The 25,114-nt window shown below is 43.3% G+C and overlaps 1 protein-coding gene across 1 annotated transcript in view; it reads left to right on the forward strand.

Annotated features, from left to right (window-relative positions):
* Nucleotides 1–25,114, forward strand: part of CUBN (cubilin) — a 639,217-nt gene that overhangs the window by 42,468 nt on the left and 571,635 nt on the right. Inside the window, exons 11-14 of the mRNA XM_029588764.1 lie at nt 13,034–13,158; nt 14,092–14,278; nt 14,772–14,890; nt 21,915–22,149. Of these exons, the coding sequence (XP_029444624.1) occupies nt 13,034–13,158; nt 14,092–14,278; nt 14,772–14,890; nt 21,915–22,149 (666 nt within the window). The remainder of the gene's footprint in view (nt 1–13,033; nt 13,159–14,091; nt 14,279–14,771; nt 14,891–21,914; nt 22,150–25,114) is intronic.

A 25,114-nucleotide genomic window follows, 5' to 3' on the forward strand; every position in this document is an offset into this window, starting at 1 on the left:
CTTTTATCTGAGAGGTTGGGCTCTAATCTGTGGGGATGAACAGTAGCTCTCATACCCAGCTTCTTTGAAATTTAGCCCGATTTCCATACTTAAGGGTAGATTTTTAAAAAATACGTGCGCGCCTCCATGTGTGCGTGCTACCTGGCGCGCGCACACGGAAGCACAATTTTATAACACGCATGCGCCGGCGCGCACATGTTATAAAATCAGGCCGCATACACATGCGCACTGGATTTTGTTATCTGCGCGTGCAAGGAGGGGTAGATTTTAGCCAGTTTTGCGTGGCAACACATTGCAGCTTTCCCAGGTTCCCTACCCTAGCCTCCCTTCCCCTCTCCTCCCCACCCCCTAAACCTAATCTGCCTTATTTATTTATTTATTTTTTGTTTTTTAAGTTGCTGCTCCTCCAGAGCTGTACCGGCGCCTCCAGCCCCGCCCCCCCAGACTGCCCCCTTTTCAGGCCCCGGCACTTAATCACATACCAGGGTTTACGCGCGTGGCCGGGCTCATTTGAAAATAGGCCCGGCACACGAAAGGCCCGGCCAAGCACGTAAACCCCGGGATTTACGAGTGCCAGGGTTTAAAAATGTACCCCTTAGTGTATAGCAGCAATAATTATACAGTATCAGCGTCCAATAAACACACAGCAGTGGAATTGTGGTTTCCAACTTCTTTACTGATAGTTTGGTTAGATGGCTGAATAATATTTACACTTCTCGCCTTCGATTGATTAGCAGCAATAAATAATAAGATAACAGAGAGATAGAATAAACTTGTGACTCTATGTTCTTAGTAAAGTCTCTACTTCTATGTTGAAGCTCTATATTTACACAGAATTCCTCCTTGTATCAAATTCCTTAAATTCCTCAGATTATGCAGATTAAAGTTAGCTTAATGTTCCTTCACTAACACAATTTATTTTCTTGTCTTTTCCCACGGGAGGTAGTTAGAATATACACATAGTCCCAATATTTAATCAGATCTCGGTTCCAGATTTAATACTCTTCCAGCAATCCTCTTTAAGTACTTTTAACTCCTTATGCAGCACCTGAAGGGTACTTCACTCTTATTGATTTTTTTATTCCTTTTTCAGCACCTTGTGGCCACTTCTCATACCTTACTTCCTTTACTAGCAACAAAGTTCTTGTTACCTTTATGTTGTGTCTTTCTTGTTTTTCCTATTAGTGCACTCTACTGGGATCCCTTTCTTTAGGTGGTCTTGGTTTCTCCTCTGTATCTTTCTGAAGGAAAAACTCTCCTTTCAATAGATTTAGGATGCTGACTCCAGGTACCTTGGGTTATCAGCTCCCCGAAAGGGGGACAATTAAGCAAGAAGGAGGAAGGGTGGAAAAATTTCTGTGCCTCTCAACTGAGGAAATAGTTTGAAACAGTTATTGCAAAAATATTCTTCCTCTGCAGCAGGTCATTGTCACTGTGCATGCTCGTTAGGAGACATAACCCAAGAAGGTGTTCCTTACCCCCTCATACAGCCTCAAGTACAGGGACGTCCTAATCTACTGCGACAAGGGGGATGGGCTGTCGCAGGGAATCCTCAGCAAATGGTTTAAGAGAGTCCAAACAATCTTCAAAGACAGGTAGACGAGTCAATGGGAGGTGAACCCTAAATGGGAATTTGTTTACTCCTTCCCCATAAAGTAGAAGGAAAAACTACAAGACAGAAGACAGAGAGCTTCTACTCCAACAAAACCCAAGCTAAAATCCACGCGGATAGAAGGTGTTTCTGGGATGACAAACAGCTAGGAGTAGGACACAGCATTTGCATGTTCCCACATGGGGGGGCAAACCCCAAACCTCACACCCTTATTTAGTCCCAGAACCTCCCCAGTAATTTGGTACGCTCCTTTTGGTTAGGGTGACTAAGGGTTCCCTACAAATATATCATAATAAAAGTAATACATCAATAAATAAACATACATTAATAATACAAGCCCCAAAAAGAAGGTACACTTGTCTTCTATTACACATCCCCCAACAGTCAATACTGATGGAACCTATCAAAGTAGAGTGAGATTAATAGTAGTTTGGATAATCCATTTCCTGAAGGCAGCATGCTTTGTGAAGATAGGGATAGAGCCCATGTAACTGCTCGGCAGATTTCCTCTATGGAAGCATAAGCCTTCTCAGCATAGAAAGTAGAGATTGGCACAAGCACAGAGGAAACCAGGAGTCTTATATGCTCTCTTTTATAACTGAGCGATGAATCAACAAATCCAGGTACAGATGGAAGAATAAACTAGTAATTCTTTCTTACTGGCACTGAGCATAAAAAAAAATGTCGTTTTATGTAAATAAAACGTCAGTGCCTTTCTAAGGTCTGTGTGCCAGCACAGTAGTGCAGACTGCAGTTAAGCAGCACACTTGGTCTTCACAGCGGGAGTACTGTCTAGTATTTAATACTACAAGTTATGATTGCAGTTCAGAAGACAATGAACAGAGCAGCTGGATGGATGTTGCTTCACTGAGAAGAAAAGGGCCTTTCCTCACTGATTAAATTAGTGCTCATTAATAACCAACTTTTTGGGAATGTTCAAATTCAATTACAATCTAGGAAATGCTATTCATTTAGCATTTATTGACCACTAAAAGGCCAGTTGTGTCACAGACCATTCATTTTTTAATGAGTGAATTAGAAAATGTTTCTTATTTTCCTCCCTCTGAAGTATTTCCGGGGAGTTTAACTTTTCAGTCAGTTTGTTGATCTCACTGCTGGTTGTTTTTTGTTTTTTTTTTTTTACTTTTCATGCATGGATCTCATGGAGATCTAGCCCAGTGTTTCAGCAAAGAATTGTTTCACCTCTGGTATAAATGACCAGTTAATCTTCAGTAGCAAACAGAATGTTAGGAATTATTAGGAAGGGAATGGTGAATAAAACAGAAAATGTCATAATGCTTTTGTATCGCTCCATGGTGAGACCGCACCTTGAATACTGTGTACAATTCTGGTCGCCGCATCTCATAAAAGATATAATTGCGATGGAGAAGGTACAGAGAAGGGCTACCAAAATGATAAGGGGAATGGAACAGCTCCCCTATGAGGAAAGACTAAAGAGGTTAGGGCTTTTCAGCTTGGAGAAGAGACGGCTGAGGGGGGATATGATCGAGGTGTTTAAAATCATGAGAGGTCTTGAACGAGTAGCTGTGAATTGGTTATTTACTCTTTCGGATAATAGAAAGACTAGGGGGCACTCCATGTGGCACATTTAGAGAGAAAGTTCTTTTTTACTCAACGCACAATTAAACTCTGGAATTTGTTGCCAGATGATGTGGTTAGTGCAGTTAGTGTAGCTGTGTTTAAAAAAGGATTGGATAAGTTCTTGGAGGAGAAGTCCATTACCTGCTATTAATTAAGTTGCCTTAGAAAATAGCCACTGCTATTATTAGCATCAGGGATTGTTTTTGAATACTTGACAGGTTCTTATGGCCTGGATTGGCCACTGTTGAGACAGGATACTGAGCTTGAGGGATCCTTGGTCTGACTCGGCATGGCATGTTCTTATGTTCTTAGTGCATATTTTGCATAATCTACTTATTCTTTTATTAAATAGGAGAGTTTGGGAACTGAGAAGCATGCAGTTAAAAATGTGTAACCTCTATTGTAGGATAAACTGAATAGGTAGATGGAGGGATGGCCATGGAAATAGAGAGTAAAACAGTCTCAGCATCCCCAAGGTCCACTGCTCCTTGACTAGGATTGGGAGAAAGAACTGGGGGGAGGGAGAGGGGTTGATGTGGACCTGGTTCACTGTTCTGGGCTGGGAGCGATAGGAGGGAGCAAGTTCTGCAGGACTAAAGGGAGAAAGAAAGATTTTTGTGAGAACTTCCCTTTGTGTAGCTCTGCTCATCTAAAACAAAACAAGTCGACAAAAAGGCCCTTGATAGGCTGTGTTGTAATAACATCCTCAGGTTCCATCCAGACAGATTGGTTCACCATTGAACCCCCTCCATTCTGCAGTCTTTTTAGCCCTTACAGCAGGGCGATCTTTGCCTTCCTGCTGCATTGCTGTTAGAGATCATATCCATTAATCTTCTTGCTGTGCTAATATAGAATCCTGTGATATTTTTCTATGACTCATTGCTCAGAAATTGCTTATTGGACAAGATGTACAAAGCATTTTCCTATAGACATAACACATCTGGAGATAAGTCCTGTGTGGTCTTGAAAGCTCATGTATCACCATCTTTGGGTAATTTAATTTTTATCCAGTTTGAGTTCTCTTTCTCCTGTGGACATCCAGCTCCACTGAAACTGGCCTCATTGAGCTGTAGTACCATTAGCCACTATTTTATATCCCCCCTTCCAATTCACTCAGCCAAGTCATTGCAGCCCTCCAGAACCCTGCCATGGTGGGTACTAAGTCTGGCCAGTAGGTGCAGCTGTTGCACGATGACTGGTACTCTCTCCTCCCCCCCAGGGAGCACTGCCACCAAAGCATCCTCAGCCCTAGCCAGATAATAATTTTGTTAATACAACAAAATGAATTGTGATACCTGCCAAGAACTGAGTCTTCTCCAGGATCAATCAGGTTACTTCAGCTCTGTACTTCTCATAGACATCTGACAAATAGTTTCAAACATTAGAAAATCTGCTCAGTTATTATAGTTATGATTATACAAATAACCATAGGGGTCATTCATGAAAATGCATTAGGTCCTTAATATGGGTGTTAGGGCCCTAACGCCTGCAATAATGCCATAATGCATGTGATAAATAATGCGATGCATATGCAAATTTAAAAAATTTAGTCAAAAGGGAGGAGTTTATGAAAATGAGGGGTGTTTAATGTTTATTTTATTTTTTTATTTTATTTATTTAAAAATTTTTCTTTACCATCGTTAAGCTAAATTCCATCACAACGGTTTACAGAAGGGCACGATAAAGAGAAATATGGGTGGTATAGATTGCAAATTACTCGTGTGCCATCATAGTACGGTAACAATTTAAAATAATAACTAGGTGTGAAAGTTAAACCTGATTGTTAGGAACAAATTAGGCAGTTTGATTTTAACATTAATATGCTTATGTAGGTTATTAAAAACTTCTAGCTTGGTGCATCCTTATCGCTCAACTATTTTTCTCCTTTTCTTTATCTTTATAAAATGCTTGTTTAAAAAGCCAGGTTTTCAGATTAGTTTTGAATAATTTCAGATTTGTCTGTAATCTTATTTCGAGTGGCATGGTATTCCAGAGTACAGGACCAGCCAGTGACAGTGCTCTTTCCCTTACTTGCATGAGATGTGCTGATTTGACAGAGGGGACAGTTAGTAGAGCTTTATTTGCAGATCTCAGGTTTCTTTGTGCTACGTGCACGCGCAGTGCCGTGTTAAGCCAGTCAGCTTTATTATCGTGGATTAGTTTATGGATTATGTTGCATGCTGTAGCAAATCCTGTTTCAGGCAGGAGAAGGGGTGGGAGGGGGGCGAGAGAGACTCTGGGGTGGGACACATATTAGTCTACTTTTTATACCACTGTAGGAGGGTGAATTAGTAACTCAATGTGAGGTTTTGGTGGTGTTCCAGGTTTTGGGGGGGCAGTTTTATATGCACAGTTAGAGGTATGAACAGCACAGTACACATCAGTGAAGATTTGATGTGATTTGGAGTGAGGAAAGTTACACAAAGATGAGATTTGTACAATGTACTCTCAACCTAGCTTGATAGCAGATAGGTAGAGAGTGCATCAAACTAGGTCGAGAGAACATTGCAATCATTGCCAGAGGATGTGGTTACAGCAGTTAGTGAAACTGGGTTTAAAAAAGGTTTGGATAAGTTTCTAGAGTATAAATCCATAAACTGCAATGATGGTAATTAATAAGCAATAGTAGATTGTAATTTATCTAATGTTTGGGTACTTGCCAGGTACTTGTGACTTGGATTGGCCACTGTTAGAAACAGGATACTGGGCCTGATGGACCCTTGGTCTGACCCAGTATGGCATATCTTATGTTTTTATGTAATGTGCATTGCGGTATCTCAAAAATTACCTTAACCATGGCTAGATTCATCAAAATATTGCATGCAATAAAAAGAGCGGTGTGTTTTATGGTAGAATGAGAGAGAGAGAGAGAGAGAGAGAGAGAGAGACTATTTATAAGGCTCTTATAGTAGTTAGCTATTTATGCTACGATAAGAGGCCCACCTAGTAACTCGAGGTGAGGTTTAGGTAGTAGTGTAGGGGTCAGGGGCCACTTTTACATGCAGAGTGAGTCGCCCAAAGTAGGTTGAGAGAACATTGTACAAATCTCATCTTTGTGTGAGTTTCCTCACTCTGAAAGACATCAAATCTTCACAATAGTGTACTGTTCTGTTCGTACGTCTCACTCTGCATGTCAAAGTGGCCCCTGACCCCTACACTACTACCTAAACCTCACTTCGAGTTACTAGGTGAGCCTCCTATAGTAGCATAAATAGCTAACTACTACAAGGGCCTTATGGATAGTCTCTCTCTCTCTCTCTTACACATTACATGGTGCTTTTCGCATGCAAAACCGCCATAACGTGACTTGGAAAATGACATCCCATGTGTTGGAGTTACTGTTGCTCAGGATGTATATAGGGCTATGTATGGATTCGGAGTTTTCACCCAGACACAAACTAGTCTGAAGGCCACAGGCCAACCTCTGAGTGAACTCCTGTTTACTGTCTTGCACTGTGAAATGTTTAGGAACAGGCAAGAGTTTGTTTATTTAGTTATTCCACTAAGGGCCAGATTTTCAAAAGGTTACGTGCGCCAGGCCTATTTTAAAAAGGCCCAGCAACGCGTGTAAAGCCCTGGGACGCGTGTAAGTACCAGGGCTTTCAAAAAGGGGCAGGGGCGGGGCATGGGCAGTCCAGGGCAGGGCAGGGTTAGCGGCTCCCAGCTCAGCGGCCATTTGCTGCTGTGTCAGGGATCATGCGCCGGCAGTTGACCGGAGCGCGCAACTTGCGCCTGCCGAGAGGCAGGCACAAAAGATAAAATAAAGGTCGGGGGGGGGGGGGGGGTGTTAGAGTAGGGCTGGGGGGGAAGGGGTGGGAAGGTCAGACTGGGGGAAGGGAAGTTCCCTCGGCACACACAAGGTGCATGCCAACCCCTGATTTTATAACTTGCGCACGCAAGTCTGTGATAAGTCTGTGATAAGTCTGTGATAAGTCTGTGATAAGTCTGTGATAAGTCTGTGATAAGACTGTGATAAGACTGTGATAAGTCTGTGATAAGAAAACTAGCAATTAACTTATACTAAAGCCTGAGAGAGAAAGTGAAGGCCATACAGCTGTGTCCGAAATCTGATAAGAATTCACGGGGAGGGATCACCACTGTTTTCACAATTTGTAGTGTATACGGAGAGACAGCGAGAAAGAGAGGGGAGAGAGAGCCCTGGATGTAATGGTATGGCTGATACTTTGGAAATGTAAGCTTTTTATATCTATGTAGCAATTGTTATTATCTACCATTAATTCTTCTATACGATCTGATTTTATTTGTTCTATCCTCCTATTGCTCAAATAAACTTACTTTCTTCCCTGGAACCATGATGTACTGAATCCAAGTTTGTGTAGGGCTCTTTGTGTAGGGGATAAGTTCCTGGGTTCAGGCCCCCAGGTATAATCCCAGTAATTGTGTGTGTTTATATGAGATTACCCCCCAAGTCAGAGCCCCTGGGCAGGATACCAGTGTGCATGGTCTGAACCCATAACACCATGCCCCCCCTTTTTTTTTATCGTGGGCATTATTCATGCGAAATTTATAGTAAAATAGGTCCATATTAGTAGTTCTGAAACTTCTTTGAGGATATTTTCTTTAATATTCCAAACAAATTGAATGGCGTTTTGTTTTTGAAATTGATGGAATTAAAAAAAATATTTTAAAGCACTTAAATGTGTTTCTACACTGCGGGGACTGTTCTCCAGTGTGTGAATACAGTGTGTGTACTAGCACTAGGGCTAGATGGAGACAGCAGCTGTGTAAAAATGTGTGCTTGTGCTGTATTTTCTCTCTCTTCACATTGCTGACATAGGAGAGGGGCCATTGTTTGCTGAGTGCTTACTGATCATCCCGCGCTGGTGGAGACAGCAGATAAAAGCAGAAGCACCAGGTTTTGATATTCATGTGACTCCATTTTTTCCCCTAAGGCTGCATTTCACTTTACAGCACATAGCTGAGCTGACAGCAAAATAATGGAGTTGATGGTCAATCAGGTCAAGACATATTATTAAGGAGAAACATATGGTATGTTGATCCTAGAGAATATGTACAGAGAAGGTGAAGACTAAGCTCTTTGCCTTTGGAGAAAAATTTCCTCCCATAAAAAGTCATATATATATATATATATATATATGTATAAAAATAATTTAGAGGGAAAATTTTGCCAACACATATGAAGTGCCGGCCCTCCCTCCCACGTTTTCCTTTAGCTAGCAAAATGCTGTGAAACTGGTGGATTTTATCATTATGCACCTTTCATTAGGGATGTGAATCGTTTTCCATATCGTCTTAACGATAGAAATCGTGTGGCAGGGCAAGAAAATCGTCTTAGGCACGATTTTTTAGTTAAAAAATCGTTAAAAATCGTTTTTTCCGATTAGTGCGCACTAACTGAAAATGATACAATTTGACACTTTTCAGGTCAGTTAAGGTCAGTTTAGGAATGAATATGTATTCCTATTGGCTGCCCTCTTATTTATTCATGTTACCAAGTTTCCTACTGACAGTATATGGGGGATGGGAAATGGAAACAGTTGGTAGCTTGACAAAACAAGTAATGTGATCAGTCAATGTGACTAGAACTTGTGCCCTAACCCTGATACCAGGGGTATTGTGATCTTCCTGCACACAGTGCCCTATCCCTATTAATACCAGGAGTGTTGTGATCTTCCTGCACACAGTGCCCTATCCCTAATACCAGGGGTGTTGTGATCTTCCTGCACACAGTGCCCTATTCCTGATACTGGGGGTGTTGTGATCTTCCTGCACACAGTGCCCTATTCCTGATACCGGGGGTGTTGTGATCTTCTTGCACACATCCCGGTATCAGGGATAGGGCACTGCATGCAGGAAGATCACAACACTCCTGGTATTAATAGGGATAGGGCACTGCATGCAGGAAGATCACAACACTCCTGGTATTAATAGGGATAGGGCACTGCATGCAGGAAGATCACAACACCCCTGGTATCAGGGATAGGGCACTGTGTGCAGGAAGATCACAATACCCCGCAGGAGTGAGGGTCAGGCAGCTCCCCCCTGTCTGTGAAGCCAGCCTCTCACTAGTAATGCAGGGAGGGAGCTGTCTCAGACTTCACCATCCTCCCCCCCCCCCCCCTTACCCACACACCATTCACTAGCTGGGACATGGGGGAAGTCAGGAGTGAGGGTCAGGCAGCTCCCCCCTGTCTGTGAAGCCAGCCTCTCACTAGTAATGCAGGGAGGGAGCTGTCTCAGACTTCACCATCCACCCCCCCCCCTCACCCACACACCATTCACTAGCTGGGACATAGGGGAAGTCAGGAGTGAGGGTCAGGCAGCTCCCCCCTGTCTGTGAAGCCAGCCTCTCACTAGTAATGCAGGGAGGGAGCTGTCTCAGACTTCACCATCCTCCCCCCCCCCCTCACCCACACACCATTCACTAGCTGGGACATGGGGGAAGTCAGGAGTGAGGGTCAGGCAGCTCCCCCCTGTCTGTGAAGCCAGCCTCTCACTAGTAATGCAGGAGGGAGCTGTCTCAGACTTCACCATCCTCCCCCCCCCCTTACCCACACACCATTCACTAGCTGGGACATGGGGGAAGTCAGGAGTGAGGGTCAGGCAGCTCCCCCCTGTCTGTGAAGCCAGCCTCTCACTAGTAATGCAGGGAGGGAGCTGTCTCAGACTTCACCATCCTCCCCCCCCCCCTCACCCACACACCATTCACTAGCTGGGACATGGGGGAAGTCAGGCGTGAGGGTCAGGCAGCTCCCCCTGTCTGTGAAGCCAGCCTCTCACTAGTAATGCAGGGAGGGAGCTGTCTCAGACTTCACCATCCTCCCCCCCCCCCTCACCCACACACCATTCACTAGCTGGGACATGGGGGAAGTCAGGAGTGAGGGTCAGGCAGCTCCCCCCTGTCTGTGAAGCCAGCCTCTCACTAGTAATGCAGGGAGGGAGCTGTCTCAGACTTCACCATCCTCCCCCCCCCCTCACCCACACACCATTCACTAGCTGGGACATGGGGGAAGTCAGGAGTGAGGGTCAGGCAGCTCCCCCCCTGTCTGTGAAGCCAGCCTCTCACTAGTAATGCAGGGAGGGAGCTGTCTCAGACTTCACCATCCTCCCCCCCCCCTCACCCACACACCATTCACTAGCTGGGACATGGGGGAAGTCAGGAGTGAGGGTCAGGCAGCTCCCCCCTGTCTGTGAAGCCAGCCTCTCACTAGTAATGCAGGGAGGGAGCTGTCTCAGACTTCACCATCCACCCCCCCCCCCCTCACCCACACACCATTCACTAGCTGGGACATGGGGGAAGTCAGGAGTGAGAGTCAGGCAGCTCCCCCCTGTCTGTGAAGCCAGCCTCTCACTAGTAATGCAGGGAGGGAGCTGTCTCAGACTTCACCATCCTCCCCCCCCCCCCCCCACCCACACACCATTCAGTAGCTGGGACATGGGGGAAGTCAGGAGTGAGGGTCAGGCAGCTCCCCCCTGTCTGTGAAGCCAGCCTCTCACTAGTAATGCAGGGAGGGAGCTGTCTCAGACTGGTATCAGGGTTAGGGCACTGTGTGCAGGAAGATCACAACACTCCTGGTATTAATAGGGATAGGGCACTGTAAGAGATGACTGTGGTAGATTGAATAAAGATCTGATGTTTATGCTCTCCTCACACCAAACAAAAACAACACACAAGCAGAGAAGCCCTTCTTACAAAGCTGAGCTAGTGAGTTAAGTAGGAGGAAAAGTAAACATACTGGTGCCAGTGTGGCTACTTAAAAAATACACTTACCAACAATCAATTACATATATTTGAACTGTGTACAGTTCCAGCCAGGACCACCTTTCTAAAATGCACAGTGATTGGCAAATTCAACATGCACTAGCATTTCAGGTGCCTGCTAACAAAAATAATAAACAAACAAGTTCTAGTCACGTGAGTGCTGATCATTACATTACTTTTTTTGTCAAGCTTCCAACTGTTTCCATTTCACATCCCCCCAACCATATTGGTAACATCAATAGATAAGAGCACAGCCAGCCAATAGGAATACATACATACATATTCATTCCTAAGTGACCTTTACTGACCTGGGAAGTGTGAACACTTTGTTTCATTTTCTGTTGGTGTTCGTTAGTTTCCAGTTCCATTTCCCATCCCCCCAACCATCACCTCAGTGGTAACCTTGGTAACATCAATAGATAAGAGGGCAGCCAGCCAATAGGAACACATATTCATTCCTAACTGACCTTCAGTGACCTGGAAAGTGTTTATTTGTATCATTTTCAGTTAGTGCGCACTAAATCGAGTTAGTGCGCACTAACGGGGAGTTAGTGCGCACTAACTCGAGTTAGTGCGCACTAACACGATTTAACGATTTTTAACGATAAATCGTTAGAATTTCTATTGTATCGTGTTCTATAACGATTTAAGACGATATAAACATTATCGGACGATAATTTTAATCGTTGAAAAACGATTCACATCCCTACCTTTCATGTGGAAATTGTTTCGCTGAAGTCTATAGCAAAAAGTGTTTCGAATATGTAACTTTTGTGGAATACTCACAAACGTTTTTGTGACATACAGATTTTATTTTTTGGATATCCTTAATTGTGCTTTAACTTACATTTCTCCAGCTATCCCTTGACTCCTACATATGTTTGAGTTGTAATGGTGCTTAATATCAGATGTCTTTTCATTTGCTTTGTAATTGAAATGGTTGTTTGTCATTAGAATACCGCCTTGTTTTTCATTTCTAGTACATATTTCCTTACATATTTTTCTATGCACTTTCTAAGTAGCAGGCTGATTCAGAAAAATGCGTGGGAGAGCGGGCGAGCGCACAGGCCACTCTCCTGGGCGCGCGATTCAGGAGGGTGGCCTATGCAAATTAGTGCCCACGGTAAAAGGGGGCGCTAGGGACACTAGCGCATCCCTAGCGCCTCCTTTTTGACAGGAGCAGTGGCTGTCACCAAAATGATAAAGGGGATGGAACAGCTTCCCTATGAGGAAAGGCTGAAGAGGTTAGGGCAGTTCAGCTTGGAGAAGAGACGGCTGAGGGGGGATGTGATAGAAGTCTTTAAGATCATGAGAGGTCTTGAACGAGTAGATGTGAATTGGTTATTTACACTTTTGAATAATAGAAGGACTAGGGGGCATTACATGAAGTTAGCAAGTAGCACATTTAAGACTAATCAGAGAAAATTCTTTTTCCACTCAATGCACTATAAAGCTCTGGAATTTGTTGCCAGAGGATGTGATTAGTGCAGTTAGTTGATAGCCGACGCTCAATTTTGTCGGTGTCGGTTCTCAAACCTGCTGACTGCCACGGGTTCAGAAAACGGACGCCAGCATAATTGAGCATCTGTCTTCCGACCTGCGGGCCGCGGGCTGGTTTAAAATTTTTTTTTTTTTAGTTTTTACTTTTTTTTAACTTTTGGGGCCTCCAACTTAATATTGCCATGATATTAAGTCGGAGATTGCACAGAAAAGCAGTTTTTACTGCTTTTCTGTACCCTTCCCTGGCACTGGCAGAAATTAACGCCAGCCTTTGGGCAGGCGTTACTTTCTGTATCGCGTGGGAATAATTAATAGGGCCATCAACATGCATTTGCATGTTGAGGGCGCTATTAGTTTCGGGGGGGGGGGGGGGGGGAGGTTGGATGCGCGTTTTTGACGCGCTATTACCCCTTACCACGTCGAAAACGTGCATCCAAATGCGGGTTAGCAGTGCGCGCCGGTGGAACGCACTTTACTGTATCGGCCTGTAGGTGATCTTGAGTAGGTTTGCTTCTGGATGGATACATATTATTTTACAGCTACCTTAATTATTTGTTGTGTCTGTTGTCCAACAGGCAGTGCAACACCAGTCTGTGTCTGTCCTCCTGGCTACTCTGGAAATGGCTATGGGACCAGTGGCTGCAGGCCTGTTAGTGAAATCTGCCAACGCCAGAACCCCTGTATGAATGGACAGTGCATTGTAAGTGTTTCATTTGCTACATCAAGTGGAAAATTATATGTTAAAGTCAAAAGTCTTAGTTTATAGACCTGGCTGGGGCAAGGTCAGGTCGCCGGGTGTGAGAGTGCATCCAGCCCTAAGGCGGGATCCCTTTCAAGATAACGGGGATTCTGGAGGAGGATTGGAGGTGGAGGGTGCATGGGGCTGGTGGTGGTGACAGTCCTGCACTTTTTTTTTTTGGGGGGGGGGATTACATGTTGGGGCTTTAGGTGGGTTGGGAGATTTGAATCTTGGGACTTTGGGGGTGGCCAGGGGGTGGGGGGATTGATGGAATGACTTTGGGGGCGAGGGTTATTGATGGAGTGACTTGTGGGCATTGGTATCAGGGGCTGGGACCACATTTTACTGTATTCTTGGGGAAGGGGGAAAGGGGGGTTCAGGGGCCATTGCCACACAGTTCTTTTTTTTTAACTTTTAAACATTTTGGGGGTGTCAGGGCTGCCTTGACTTGTGGTCCCAGGTTGAGATGAGGGTGAGCACTGATCCCCGCTTAACCTCCCTGTTTGGCCACAACTTATTTTGGGGGCCAGCAGCCCTTTAAGGCAGTGATGGTCCTTTGAGGTTGGGGCCACCATCGCATTAAAGCGCCACTCGCCTGTTTTCTTTGGTGCAGCGGTGTTCGGCCGTGACACAGAAGTGCGCGCCATACAGCTGTGATGCTTTTTCAGGTGAGGGGCCCCACTATTGTGGCAATGCCTCGATAGTGGGACCTCTCCTGTGAGAAAGCATTGCGGCTTAGTGCATCTAGAGGTAGGTGCATATTAGCCAGTGCCCAGCTATTAGTGATTAAGTGCCCAGATATTAATTTAGATGGCTAACTTCTGAGTTAGCCGGCTAAATGCTTTTGCATATGGACCTTGCCATTTATAATTTTTCTTTGGCTTCACCTCGAAGGCTACAATATCTGGTTATATTTGCCTGTGCGATCCAGGCTGGACTGGCATCAACTGTACAGATAATATCAATGAATGTTCCAGCAACCCATGCCAGAATGGTGGCAGATGTGTGGATGGCATTAATGGCTACTTCTGTAATTGTACAAATACCTGGACTGGACCTCAGTGTCAGACACCTCAGCAAGGTAGCATTTCATTGTGATACTTGCCCTCATGCTGCTCATTTAATACTTGTATAAGAGGTTTCTGTTTTTCTACCCATTTCCCTTCTACTTTATGATCCTCAGACAGACAAGATTCATTACTGCCAAAGGTGGAAAGAGCGCCTCCTTCTGAGAGCAGTCCACCTGACACCAGCCTTCTGTACTGCTCTTATGCCCATGGGGGCTCCATCTTCCTTTCCTTCCTAAAAGTTTCACCATTCTGTGGTGCACTCAAGCCCCTCTGTCCCTTTAAGAAAGAAGGTATGAAGTTCCCCTGCCAGAAAGCTGAGCTATAAAGCCAACCCGGCCGCTATCAATTTATGCCACTCTCTTTGGGGACTGTAATAAAATCATGTGATGTGCTCTGTGGAACCTCAGCTTTAATTCTAGGGATTGTTAAGTCATTGCCTGTCTTATGGATTTAACCGCTGTTAAATTATGTCATTTTTTTGTTTTATTTGTGCTTAAACTCTAGTCTGTGGTGGGTATCTCAGTGGATCCTCTGGCACGTTCAGCTATCCCAATAATCCAGGCAGTGAGCAGTATGATCACTTGGTGAGCTGTGCTTGGGTTGTCCGGACTGAACCTGGCAAGGTAATTAATATATATTAGGCTATAGACCAAGAGGTTCATATTCAATAGATTTATGTGGGTAAGCTCAGCTTTTAATTGTATAAATCTGTCCCTTTAAAGCTATGCCCCCTTTGTCCAGGTAACTTTACAGAAAATGTTTGTGAGGGCAAAATGACTGGAACAAAAAGGAGGTGGGGCTAAAGGCATGGCGATGGCAGGTTAGCATATTTAGCCAGATAGCACCATATTGATTATTGTTTGGCTAAATTTGTGTAAACCTGGTGCTTATCAGATCAGACACAACCAGCTTGTGTGGCATATTCTATGAAAATTAATTAACTGAGCCAAATTCGTTTAAAAACCAGTATTATTTAAGGTGTATGGTGAAGCCTGATTATGTTGTGTTATCTGTCATAACTCATTTTCTCATCAATGCCTTTATTTCCCATATATGTCATTGCTCTTTTGGGGGGTTTCTGTCCTGCTTGCATGTTTTTATATTTTTATGTATGTCTTAGTGGATTGTGATATTGACTCCTCTCAATTGTGGACTTATTCACTTCTATTTATTTTAGTAATCTATTTCTTGTGTTTTGATCTGGATGGTTTCCTTTCAAGACTGTATCTTGAAGACTGTAATTTGAAAATATAAATACAGAGTAAAATAAACAGTATTATTTGAAAATGGGGTTCCTTAATAGGCATTGAAATTCATCAGCATCTGATAAGTATCTCAGTATATACATTTATGCTAACTGTAGGCCTGGGAGAATTCTGCGCTAGTGCGGAGCACAGATTTTGCACAGAATTCCTACCCTGCGCAGAATTGCCATTTTCTGCACAGAATTTGGTGAAGATGGAGGAAGCACTGGTGGGCTGCGAGCAGAGCTCACTCTGCTTCTGGCAAAGATGAAGGCTCCAATGAAGATGGAGCCAGCTCCGCTGAGAGTGTGTGTGTGTGTGTCTAAGACTGTGAGCATGGGGGGGTGGGGGGTGAGAGAGAGCATGTGTGAAGATGCCAGAGAGAGGGAGTCTAATGTGAAGAGATTGTGAAAGAGTGTGTATATGTGTGAGAGATTGGGAGCTGGTGTGTGTGAAAAAGGGATTGTGTGTATGTAAGGGTGCTTGTTTGTGAGAGAGGGAGTCTGTGTGAAAGGATTGTGTATGTGTGAGAGAGTCTGTCTGAAGAGGTGTGTGAGAGAGAGACATAGGAAGTCTGTATGAGGGTGTATGAGTGAAAGAGAAAGGGAGCCTGTGTGGGTGTGTATGCAAGAGAGAGCAGGACCCTGTATAAGGGGATGTGTGTGTGTGCGTGAATGAGTGAGGGAGCCTCTATGAGGGGGTGTGTATGTGCAGTAGAGGGAGGGAGCCTGAGTGTGTGTGAGAGAGAGAGGGACAGAGGGAACCTGTGAAGGGGCAGTACTGAGAGAGGGGTCAAACTCTGGGCATAGAGATAAAGTAGAAGGCACTGAGTTAGAGGGGGAGGGGAAAGATACTGGCAGGTGGAGTAGTTGGGGCCTGAGAGGGCAAAGTGGCCAGAAGCGTAGGTAGAGGGAGTGGAAGGGACACTTACAGTGAGCTTCTAAGGAAATTCTGTTCAAACTATTTTAAATTCTGCATCTTTAAGTAATAACATTTTTCTATATTACATTTTAAATTAATTACTTAAAGACTATATTTTGACCAATATAACGTATCTATAATTTTACAGAATTTTAAGTATTTTTTTCAGACTTTAAAAATTTTTGTGTAAAGAATTTTAATTTTTTTTTTGCATAGAACTCCCTCAGGAGTATAACTGACAATTGACTTAAGGGCTCTATATAGTATATTTGTTGTTTTTTTCTAAGTTAAATCTCAAATTAGCCCAACAAAATTACTTTAGTTTTGAAATATCATTGCAAAATAAATATCATTTAATAAGAACATAAGAAATTGCCATGCTGGGTCAGCCCAAGGGTCCATCAAGCCCAGCATCCTGTTTCCAACAGAGGCCAAATCAGGCCATAAGAACCTGGCAATTACCCAAGCACTAAGAAGATCCCATGCTACTGATGCAATTAATAGCAGTGGCTATTCCCTAAGTAAACTTGATTAGTAGTAGTTAATGGACTTCTCCTCCAAGAACTTATCCAAATATTTTTTAACCCAGCTACGCTAACTGCACTAATCACATCCTCTGGCAACAAATTCCAGAGCTTTATAGTGCATTGAGTGGAAAAAGAATTTTCTCTGATTAGTCTTAAATGTGCTACTTGCTAACTTCATGTAATGCCCCCTAGTCCTTCTATTATTCAAAAGTGTAAATAACCAATTCACATCTACTCGTTCAAGACCTCTCATGATCTTAAAGACTTCTATCACATCCCCCCTCAGCCGTCTCTTCTCCAAGCTGAACTGCCCTAACCTCTTCAGCCTTTCCTCATAGGGAAGCTGTTCCATCCCCTTTATCATTTTGGTTGCCCTTCTCTGTACCATCTCTGTCTCAACTGTATCTTTTTTGAGATGCAGCGACCAGAATTGTACACAGATTTCAAGGTGCAGTCTCACCATGGAGCCATATAGAGGCATTATGACATTTTCCGTTTTATTAACCATTCCCTTCCTAATAATTCCTAAAATTCTGTTTGCTTTTTTGTTTGCTGCAGCACACTGGCCGACGATTTTAAAGTTTTATCCACTAGGGATGTGAATCGGGCTTCGGACAATTGAAAATATCGTCGATATTTACAAAATCGTCAGAAATCGGGGGCTCCCCCAAAACGATAGGAAAACCCTACGATATTGTTCGTGGGGGTTCTCTTATCATTTTGGGGGAGAACGGGAAAAACGGCACACAAAAATAACCCCTAAACCCACCCCGACCCTTTAAAACTAATCCCTTAGCATCCCCCACCCTCCCGACCCTCCCCCCCAAAACATTTTACAGGTATCTGGTGGTCCAGTGGGGGTCCCGGGAGCGATCGCCCGCTCCCGGGACCCCCACTGTGTCGGCTGCCACTAATCAAAATGGCGCCGATGGCCCTTTGCCCTTACGATGTGACAGGGTACCCGTGCCATTGGCTGGCCCCTGTCACATGGTAGGAGCACTGGATGGCCCGCGCCATTTTTAAAGATGGCGCCACCCATCCAGTGCTCCCTGCAGTTTTTACCAAGTATTAGAAGACATTCAGTCAATCAAACTAATCCACTGATTGACGTACCCTGCTGTGGAATAGCAGATAGATAATATCACTAAATGAGTCAGAGAGAATTTATACTTGTGGTATTTTTTTAAAGTAGAAAACTTTCATATAAATTACCCAAAAAAGTTAAATTTGCAGGTGTTTTTACATGCAGTTTAGTAACATTGTCTATACAAGAGTGTTACTGCTCATAGATCTGCCATACAGGATCTGCTCTGGCAAAGAAGCACAAGCAATACTCATATATTAGGAGTTGCCATCCTCAGCACATTTGAAATAATGTTTAATAGCTTTAACACTGCCATTTACGTGGAGAGTGACAAGGAAATAACAGAGAAGGGAATAGAGAAGAACCACAAGTAACTGGCGAGAATACATTTGGTAGTACAGGAGATGTCACTCCCTTTAGAAAGAAAAGGTTAACTTGCAAATGGCAAACTTGAAAGTGAACAAGACATTTGGATTAGAAGATATTAAGGAGACTCAGGTTCTGGTGTTTAATCACTTTTTGTATTGGAAGTAATGCTGAAGGACTGGAGATGAACAAATGTCATCCTTCATCATAGAAGTGGTAACCACAGGCTGGTTAGTCTGACTTTAGTGATCGTTGAATTCATGGAATCACTCCTAAATGCTAGGATAAGGCGACATCTTGAATCCAGCATGTTGTAAGATCTGAAGCAGCATGGTTTTTACCAGAAGATGATTATGTAAAGGAGCTCTGCTTGAATTCTTTGACTGGCTGACTAAAGAACTAGTCCAGGAGCATGCACTGAACGTGGCTAACTTGGACTTCAGCAAACCTTTTAACCCTGACCTACCCAGGAGGCTGGGGTCGAGCACCAAGGTAGTTGATTGGGTTTGAAATTAGTTAATTGAGAGAAAACCGAGGGTAGTAGCAAATGGACTTCAGTCTGATGAAGGAAAGGTCATCACCGGTATGCCTCAGAAATCCATCCTGGGGACCGTTCTGCTCAATATTTTCATGACCAGTACTTATGAGGGGTTAGTAGGAAAAAAAAAAATTTTTTTACACTAAAGTTTGCAAAAGAGTAAATACCCCTGACCTCAGAAAGCAGAATAGAATGACAGACTCTTCATGGACTAATTTTCTTTGCGGAAGGATAATTAAAATTACTACTTAATTTTAATATAGACTGTATTCTTATTTTATATTTAAAATCTATTTGATTAATACAATAATTCACTTTTGGACATATGTGCCATAGAACAGATACAACACTTCTTGGTTAGTATGAGGCACTCAACTTTATTGTTTTGCATGGGCACAATGAAGTTTTAGAGTAAAATTAACCCAAGAAAGAGATCTAGGCGTCATAGTGGATAATACATTGAAATCGTCGGTTCAGTGTGCTGCGGCAGTCAAAAAAGCAAACAGAATGTTGGGAATTATTAGAAAGGGAATGGTGAATAAAATAGAAAATGTCATAATGCCTCTGTATCGTTCCATGGTGAGACCGCACCTTGAATACTGTGTACAATTCTGGTTGCCGCATCTCAAAAAAGATATAATTGCGATGGAGAAGGTACAGAGAAGGGCTACCAAAATGATAAGGGGAATGGAACAACTCCCCTATGAGGAAAGACTAAAGAGGTTAGGACTTTTCAGCTTGGAGAAGAGACGGCTGAGGGGGGATATGATAGAGGTGTTTAAAATCATGAGGTCTAGAACGGGTAGATGTGAATCAGTTATTTACTCTTTCGGATAGTAGAAAGACTAGGGGTCACTCCATGAAGTTAGCATGGGGCACTTTTAAAACTAATCGGAGAAAGTTCTTTTTTACTCAACGCACAATTAAACTCTGGAATTTGTTGCCAGAGGATGTGGTTAGTGCAGTTAGTATAGCTGTGTTTAAAAAAGGTTTGGATAAGTTCTTGGAGGAGAAGTCCATTACCTGCTATTAATTAAGTTGAATTAGATAATAACCACCGCTATTACTAGCAACGGTAACATGGAATAGACTTAGTTTTTGGGTACTTGCCCGGTTCTTATGGCCTGGATTGGCCACTGTTGGAAACAGGATGCTGGGCTTGATGGACCCTTGGTCTGACCCAGTATGGCATGTTCTTATGTTCATGTGTAACTTGTTACTTGCGTATTATGTGACTGTAAAGGAGGTAGGGGTATGGATAACAAATTAAAGGTCATTGACTATGTTTAGCTAAGATGAATTATGATATATAGAGTGCATATGATACTGGATGACCATTAGTGCAGATTAATCAAATACTTGAAAGAAGTGCTCCATTTCGGAAAGAATAATCCAAAAAGGAACGGAGATTAAAGCAATAAACATTATTGCCTCTGTATTGATTCATGGTGAGCCCACACCTTGAGTATTGTGTGCTCTTCTGGTTGCCCCATCTCTAAAAAGATATAGTGGAACTAGAGAAAGTGCAGAGGAGGACAACAAAAATAACAAAAGAGATGGAATGGCTCCCTTATGAAGAAAAGCTCCACAGGTTAGGGCTTTTCAGTCTGAATACGAGACAGCTGAGAGGGGACATGATAGAGGTTTATAAAATAATAAGTGGGGTGGAATGGATAAATAAAGGATGGGATTTAGTCTTTCAAATAATACTAAAATAAGGGGATACTCCATGAAACTAACAACCAGCAGATTTAAAACAAATCATAGAATATTTTTCATTCAATGCACAATCAAGCTGTGGAATCTGTTGCTAGAAGGCTTATTTTGTTTGATTAGCTCATGCCTTTTCATTGTTAGTTCAAGGAGAGTTACATTCAGATACTGGAGGTGGTCAAGGTAACTAGCTGTTAGGGTTGTGGGCTCTTGTGTTGGAGTGAGATTGATGCTACCTACTCGGGGGCCCAGTAGGTCCTCACTGCCAACTAGCAATACATGGTACAGAGATGGGTTGGAGCCTTTGGGTTCTGGGGGCCGGCAGGTCTTAGGAGATTGTCTCTGGTGAAGAGAGGATGAAGACAGAGCGGCAGCTTGGCTGAAGAGGAACATAAGGCTGCGGCTATGGATGAGGCTGAAGACAAAGCTGCAACTTGGCTGAAGCTGAGAATAAGGTGGCGGCAGCACTCTCTACTTCAGGGTAGTCGACCTGTTACTGAGGTAGTGAGGACGAGGCAGAGAAGGCCCTTTATAGGGTTGGGAGCATGATGTCATCTGAGGGTGCCATGTGACCTTTAAATGTTCCCGTGTTTGGCACGCGCATGCCTAGAGATGCCTCGGAGGAAGTGGTAGCAGTGGCAGCCTGCTGCTGAGTCTCAACAGGCCCGGCGTTTGAGTGAACCGGCTCGCAGTGCAGCCTGCAAGCTAGGAAATGTAACACTAGCAAAGCGAGGCTTAATAGAGGAGAGGTTTGGACAAGTTCATGGAGAAAATGTGCATAATACATTTTTAGCCAGGTAGACTAAATAAAGTTATTGCTCTCAGCGAGAGTGAATAACATGAAATAGATCTTCTTTTTGGAATCTTCCAGGTACTTGCAATCTGGACTGGCCACTGTCAGAGACAGGATGCAGGGTTCAATATTCCTTAGTCTGACCCAGCAAGGCATTTCTTATGTTCTTAAGCCATATTGGTCCTGGAGAAAACTGGATTTTTCATGGATTGTGATACTTTTTATTGAATCAACAAGAGGATTTTTCAAAGATGATGTAACCATATCAGCTTTCAAGTCCACACAGAATATAGTTCAAGGAGAAACTTGTGTGGTCTTGAAAGTTCCTATGCAAACAATATATTTGGATGTTATTTATATGTATGGGTTTTGTTTATATATCTTATCTGTATAGTTAGTGGTTTAGATTTCAAAATACAGCATAATAAATTATTTACTATATTTATGTTTTCTCTCTTTAGATTCTCCGCATTTCTTTCCCATTCTTCCACTTGGAAACAAGTAATAGATGTAACTTTGACTTCCTCCAAATTCATGATGGAGAATCAGCTTCAGAATTCATGATAGGCAAATATTGTGGCTCATCTGTTCCTACTGAGATCTTCAGCACCCACAACTCCCTGTATTTCTGGTTCCGTTCGGATCGTTCAATCAATGCAGGAGGGTTTACAGTGGCTTGGGAGTCTCGACAACCAGGTACGGTTTAATAAACAGCAGATCTTACATAAAAGAGTAAAGAGGAGGAAGAATAGCCTAGTGGTTAGAGCAGTGGACTATGAACCAGGAGACCAGGGTTCAAGTCCTGCTGTCGCTCTTTGTGACCTTGGGCCAAGTCACTTTATCCTCCATTGCCTCAGGTACAAAACAGATTGTAAGCCCTCTGGGGATAGAGAAATACCTACAGTACCTGAATGTCAGTATATAAAATATAAAAATACTATATATAAAAATACTAAAGAAATAAATAAATTAATAATTAGAATCTGACCTAATCTGTATTAGGTATGGTGGCTAAATATATACTTTAACTAAATCAAATTAATAATAATTTACCAGATGTTCCAAATCTTAAAAAATAATTGTTTGTCTGACTTACTGGGTGAAAACTTGAAATAGGACGAGCCCAAGCAGCTTTCCTTACCTCATTATTCATGGCATATTCAAGACCTGAAAAATCCAAGCATCAAATGACCAATTAAAATCTTAGGGGGTCATTTATCAAAGGCTTATTGCACGCGATAAGGCCGTATCGCATGTGATAGAATGCAAATTAGGGGGAGGAGTTAGGGAGGGGAGGAGTCCAGGCGGGGCGGTGCGCAGTCGGTGGTATCTTCGCTGCCAGCGATAATGTTACTAACATTATTGTCGGCAGTAGCACGCCAAATAGCATCACCTTTCACGGTGGCACTATTTGGTGCGAAAGCCAGCAGCCGGCGGACTGCCGTGGTGTGAAGGCTGTGAGCTTTCGCAGGCCCGCCCCCCTCTTTCGCCCCCCGTTTTCACAGGATTCATCATTCTATGATTTATGTTGCCGTGTCTATGAAATATTGGTGGATTTTGTAATGTATTTTCATTTGATGGAATATTCACCTTACGGTTTACTTTTATAAGGGTTGCCACAATAGATTATGGAGTAGACAACAGCAATACTTTTGCTAATAATACAAGACTCTGTTACGACACATTCACTTCCCCATTTTACCATTCATAGTAAATAGATGCTTTGCCATTCAAACCTGGAATTTAATATGGCAGGATTCTTATGGCTGTAAACATAGAGGCCAATATTCAGAAAGCCAACGATTGGACAAGTTATCCAGCTAAAGCTGGCCGGATAGCTTGCCCAGCTGCATATACTCACCTAACATTACCCAGCTATCGTTGAATCTGTCCAGTTAGATTTGAAAGCTATCCGGCTGCATGTGTCCCGATAACCTGCTACTAAGCCAGCTGTATTCAAAATACTGCCGGTTAAGTGGATGCAAAGGAAAACTTAAAAAAAAAAAAAAAAAAGTTTGGGCTTTCAGGCCTGATCCTCTTGCTCCCCATCCCAGAAAACGGCATAGTAGCCGTTTCCCCAAAACATCCCACAACCCATCAAATTAAAACGAAGCAGAGGGCACTAATGACCTGGGGCTTGCTCCCCGTCCTGCCCTCCCCCCCGCCACTCACAAACTCCATTCCACCCTTTCCCCTTCAAGGCCCCCTACATTCCTCTAAATCCACAAAACCTCAGCTTAGAGTGCAGTGGTCTCTTTACCACTCCGGGCTGTTTACAGCGTTGCTCTGACAGCAGCGCCGGAAGTGTGCCACGATGATAACGTTGCTACATGGGGACTCTGGAGGGGGAGGGGGGTGGGAAATGTGGGGTGTGGCTGGGCGGGGAAATAGGGCAGGAGGGGGTTGTGATTTTCATTATAACATTGGGGAAGGAGGTGGGGCCAGCCTCAGGGCACTAGCGTCTCTGCTTTGGTGGGTTGCAGGAGGTAGATGGGGAGGGAATCGAGCGCTACCTCTGCACTTATTTTTAAGGGTTTTCTAGGGAGGGAGCTGGGGGGATTGGGCCTGAAAACCATGAGGGGTTTTTTCTTACGCTTTCTTTTCCTGGTTATATATTGAATGTAGCCAACTAAGAAGCAAATTATCCAGCCACATGTGACCAGATAGCTTTAGAACTGGTCTGAGGCTAATAGCCAAACATCACTGAATATTTATTTTATTTTTATTTATTAAAGGCTTTTATATACCGACTTTCTTGATACAAATCAAATCAACTCGGTTTACATCGAACTAGGCAGAAACTATAACCAACCAAACAACAAGAGACAATTTGAAGGAAGATAAAGTTACATTATAACAAGGGTGCCTTAACTGGGAGTAGGAAACAAGAAAGGGGGAACAAAGATAAAGTACAATATACAGAGAGTATGTGAGAGGGGCAAGGAGCCGTCCTCATGAACTTGTAACATGATTTAGCGTTTATTTATTTACATAATTGCTGGAACGTTATTAATTTAAATAATTACTGGCACAATTCTAAGTCAGGCTGTTGGACAAGTGGTGGGGAAGGCTCGGCAGAACAGCCATGTCTTTAGTTTCTTTTTAAAAGTTAGAAGACAAGTTTCTTGCCTGAGGTCCGGAGGGATGGTGTTCCAGATGGAGGGACCTGTGATAGAGAATGTCCGGTCTCTGATATTTGAGTGGTGCACAACTTTGATAGAAGGAACATGTAAGGATCCCTTGTAGGCATCCCTTAGAGGTCTGGCCGTTGAGTGCAGTTTGAGGGGGTGTAGCAGATCAAGAGGGGTCTGATGGTGAATGTATTTGTGGATAATTGTGAGTGATTTATGGAGAATCCTGAAGTGTACTGGGAGCCAGTGAAGATCTTTTAGAATAGGAGAGATATGCGCTCTTCGATTGGTATTAGTCAAAATTCTCGCCGTTGCATTTTGGAACAGCTGGAGGGGTTTTATAGTGGACGCCGGGAGACCTTGCAAGATGGAGTTACAGTAGTCGATTCTGGAGAACAGAATGGCTTGGAGGACAGATCTGAAATCATAATGGAATAGGAGCGGTTTTAGTTTTTTGAGTACTTGTAACTTGTAGAAGCACTCCTTTGTGGTGCTTTTTATAAATTGCTTTAGGTTCAAGTAGCTATCAA

This window comes from Rhinatrema bivittatum, chromosome 2, assembly GCF_901001135.1.
Source record: "Rhinatrema bivittatum chromosome 2, aRhiBiv1.1, whole genome shotgun sequence".
Taxonomy (NCBI): domain Eukaryota; kingdom Metazoa; phylum Chordata; class Amphibia; order Gymnophiona; family Rhinatrematidae; genus Rhinatrema; species Rhinatrema bivittatum.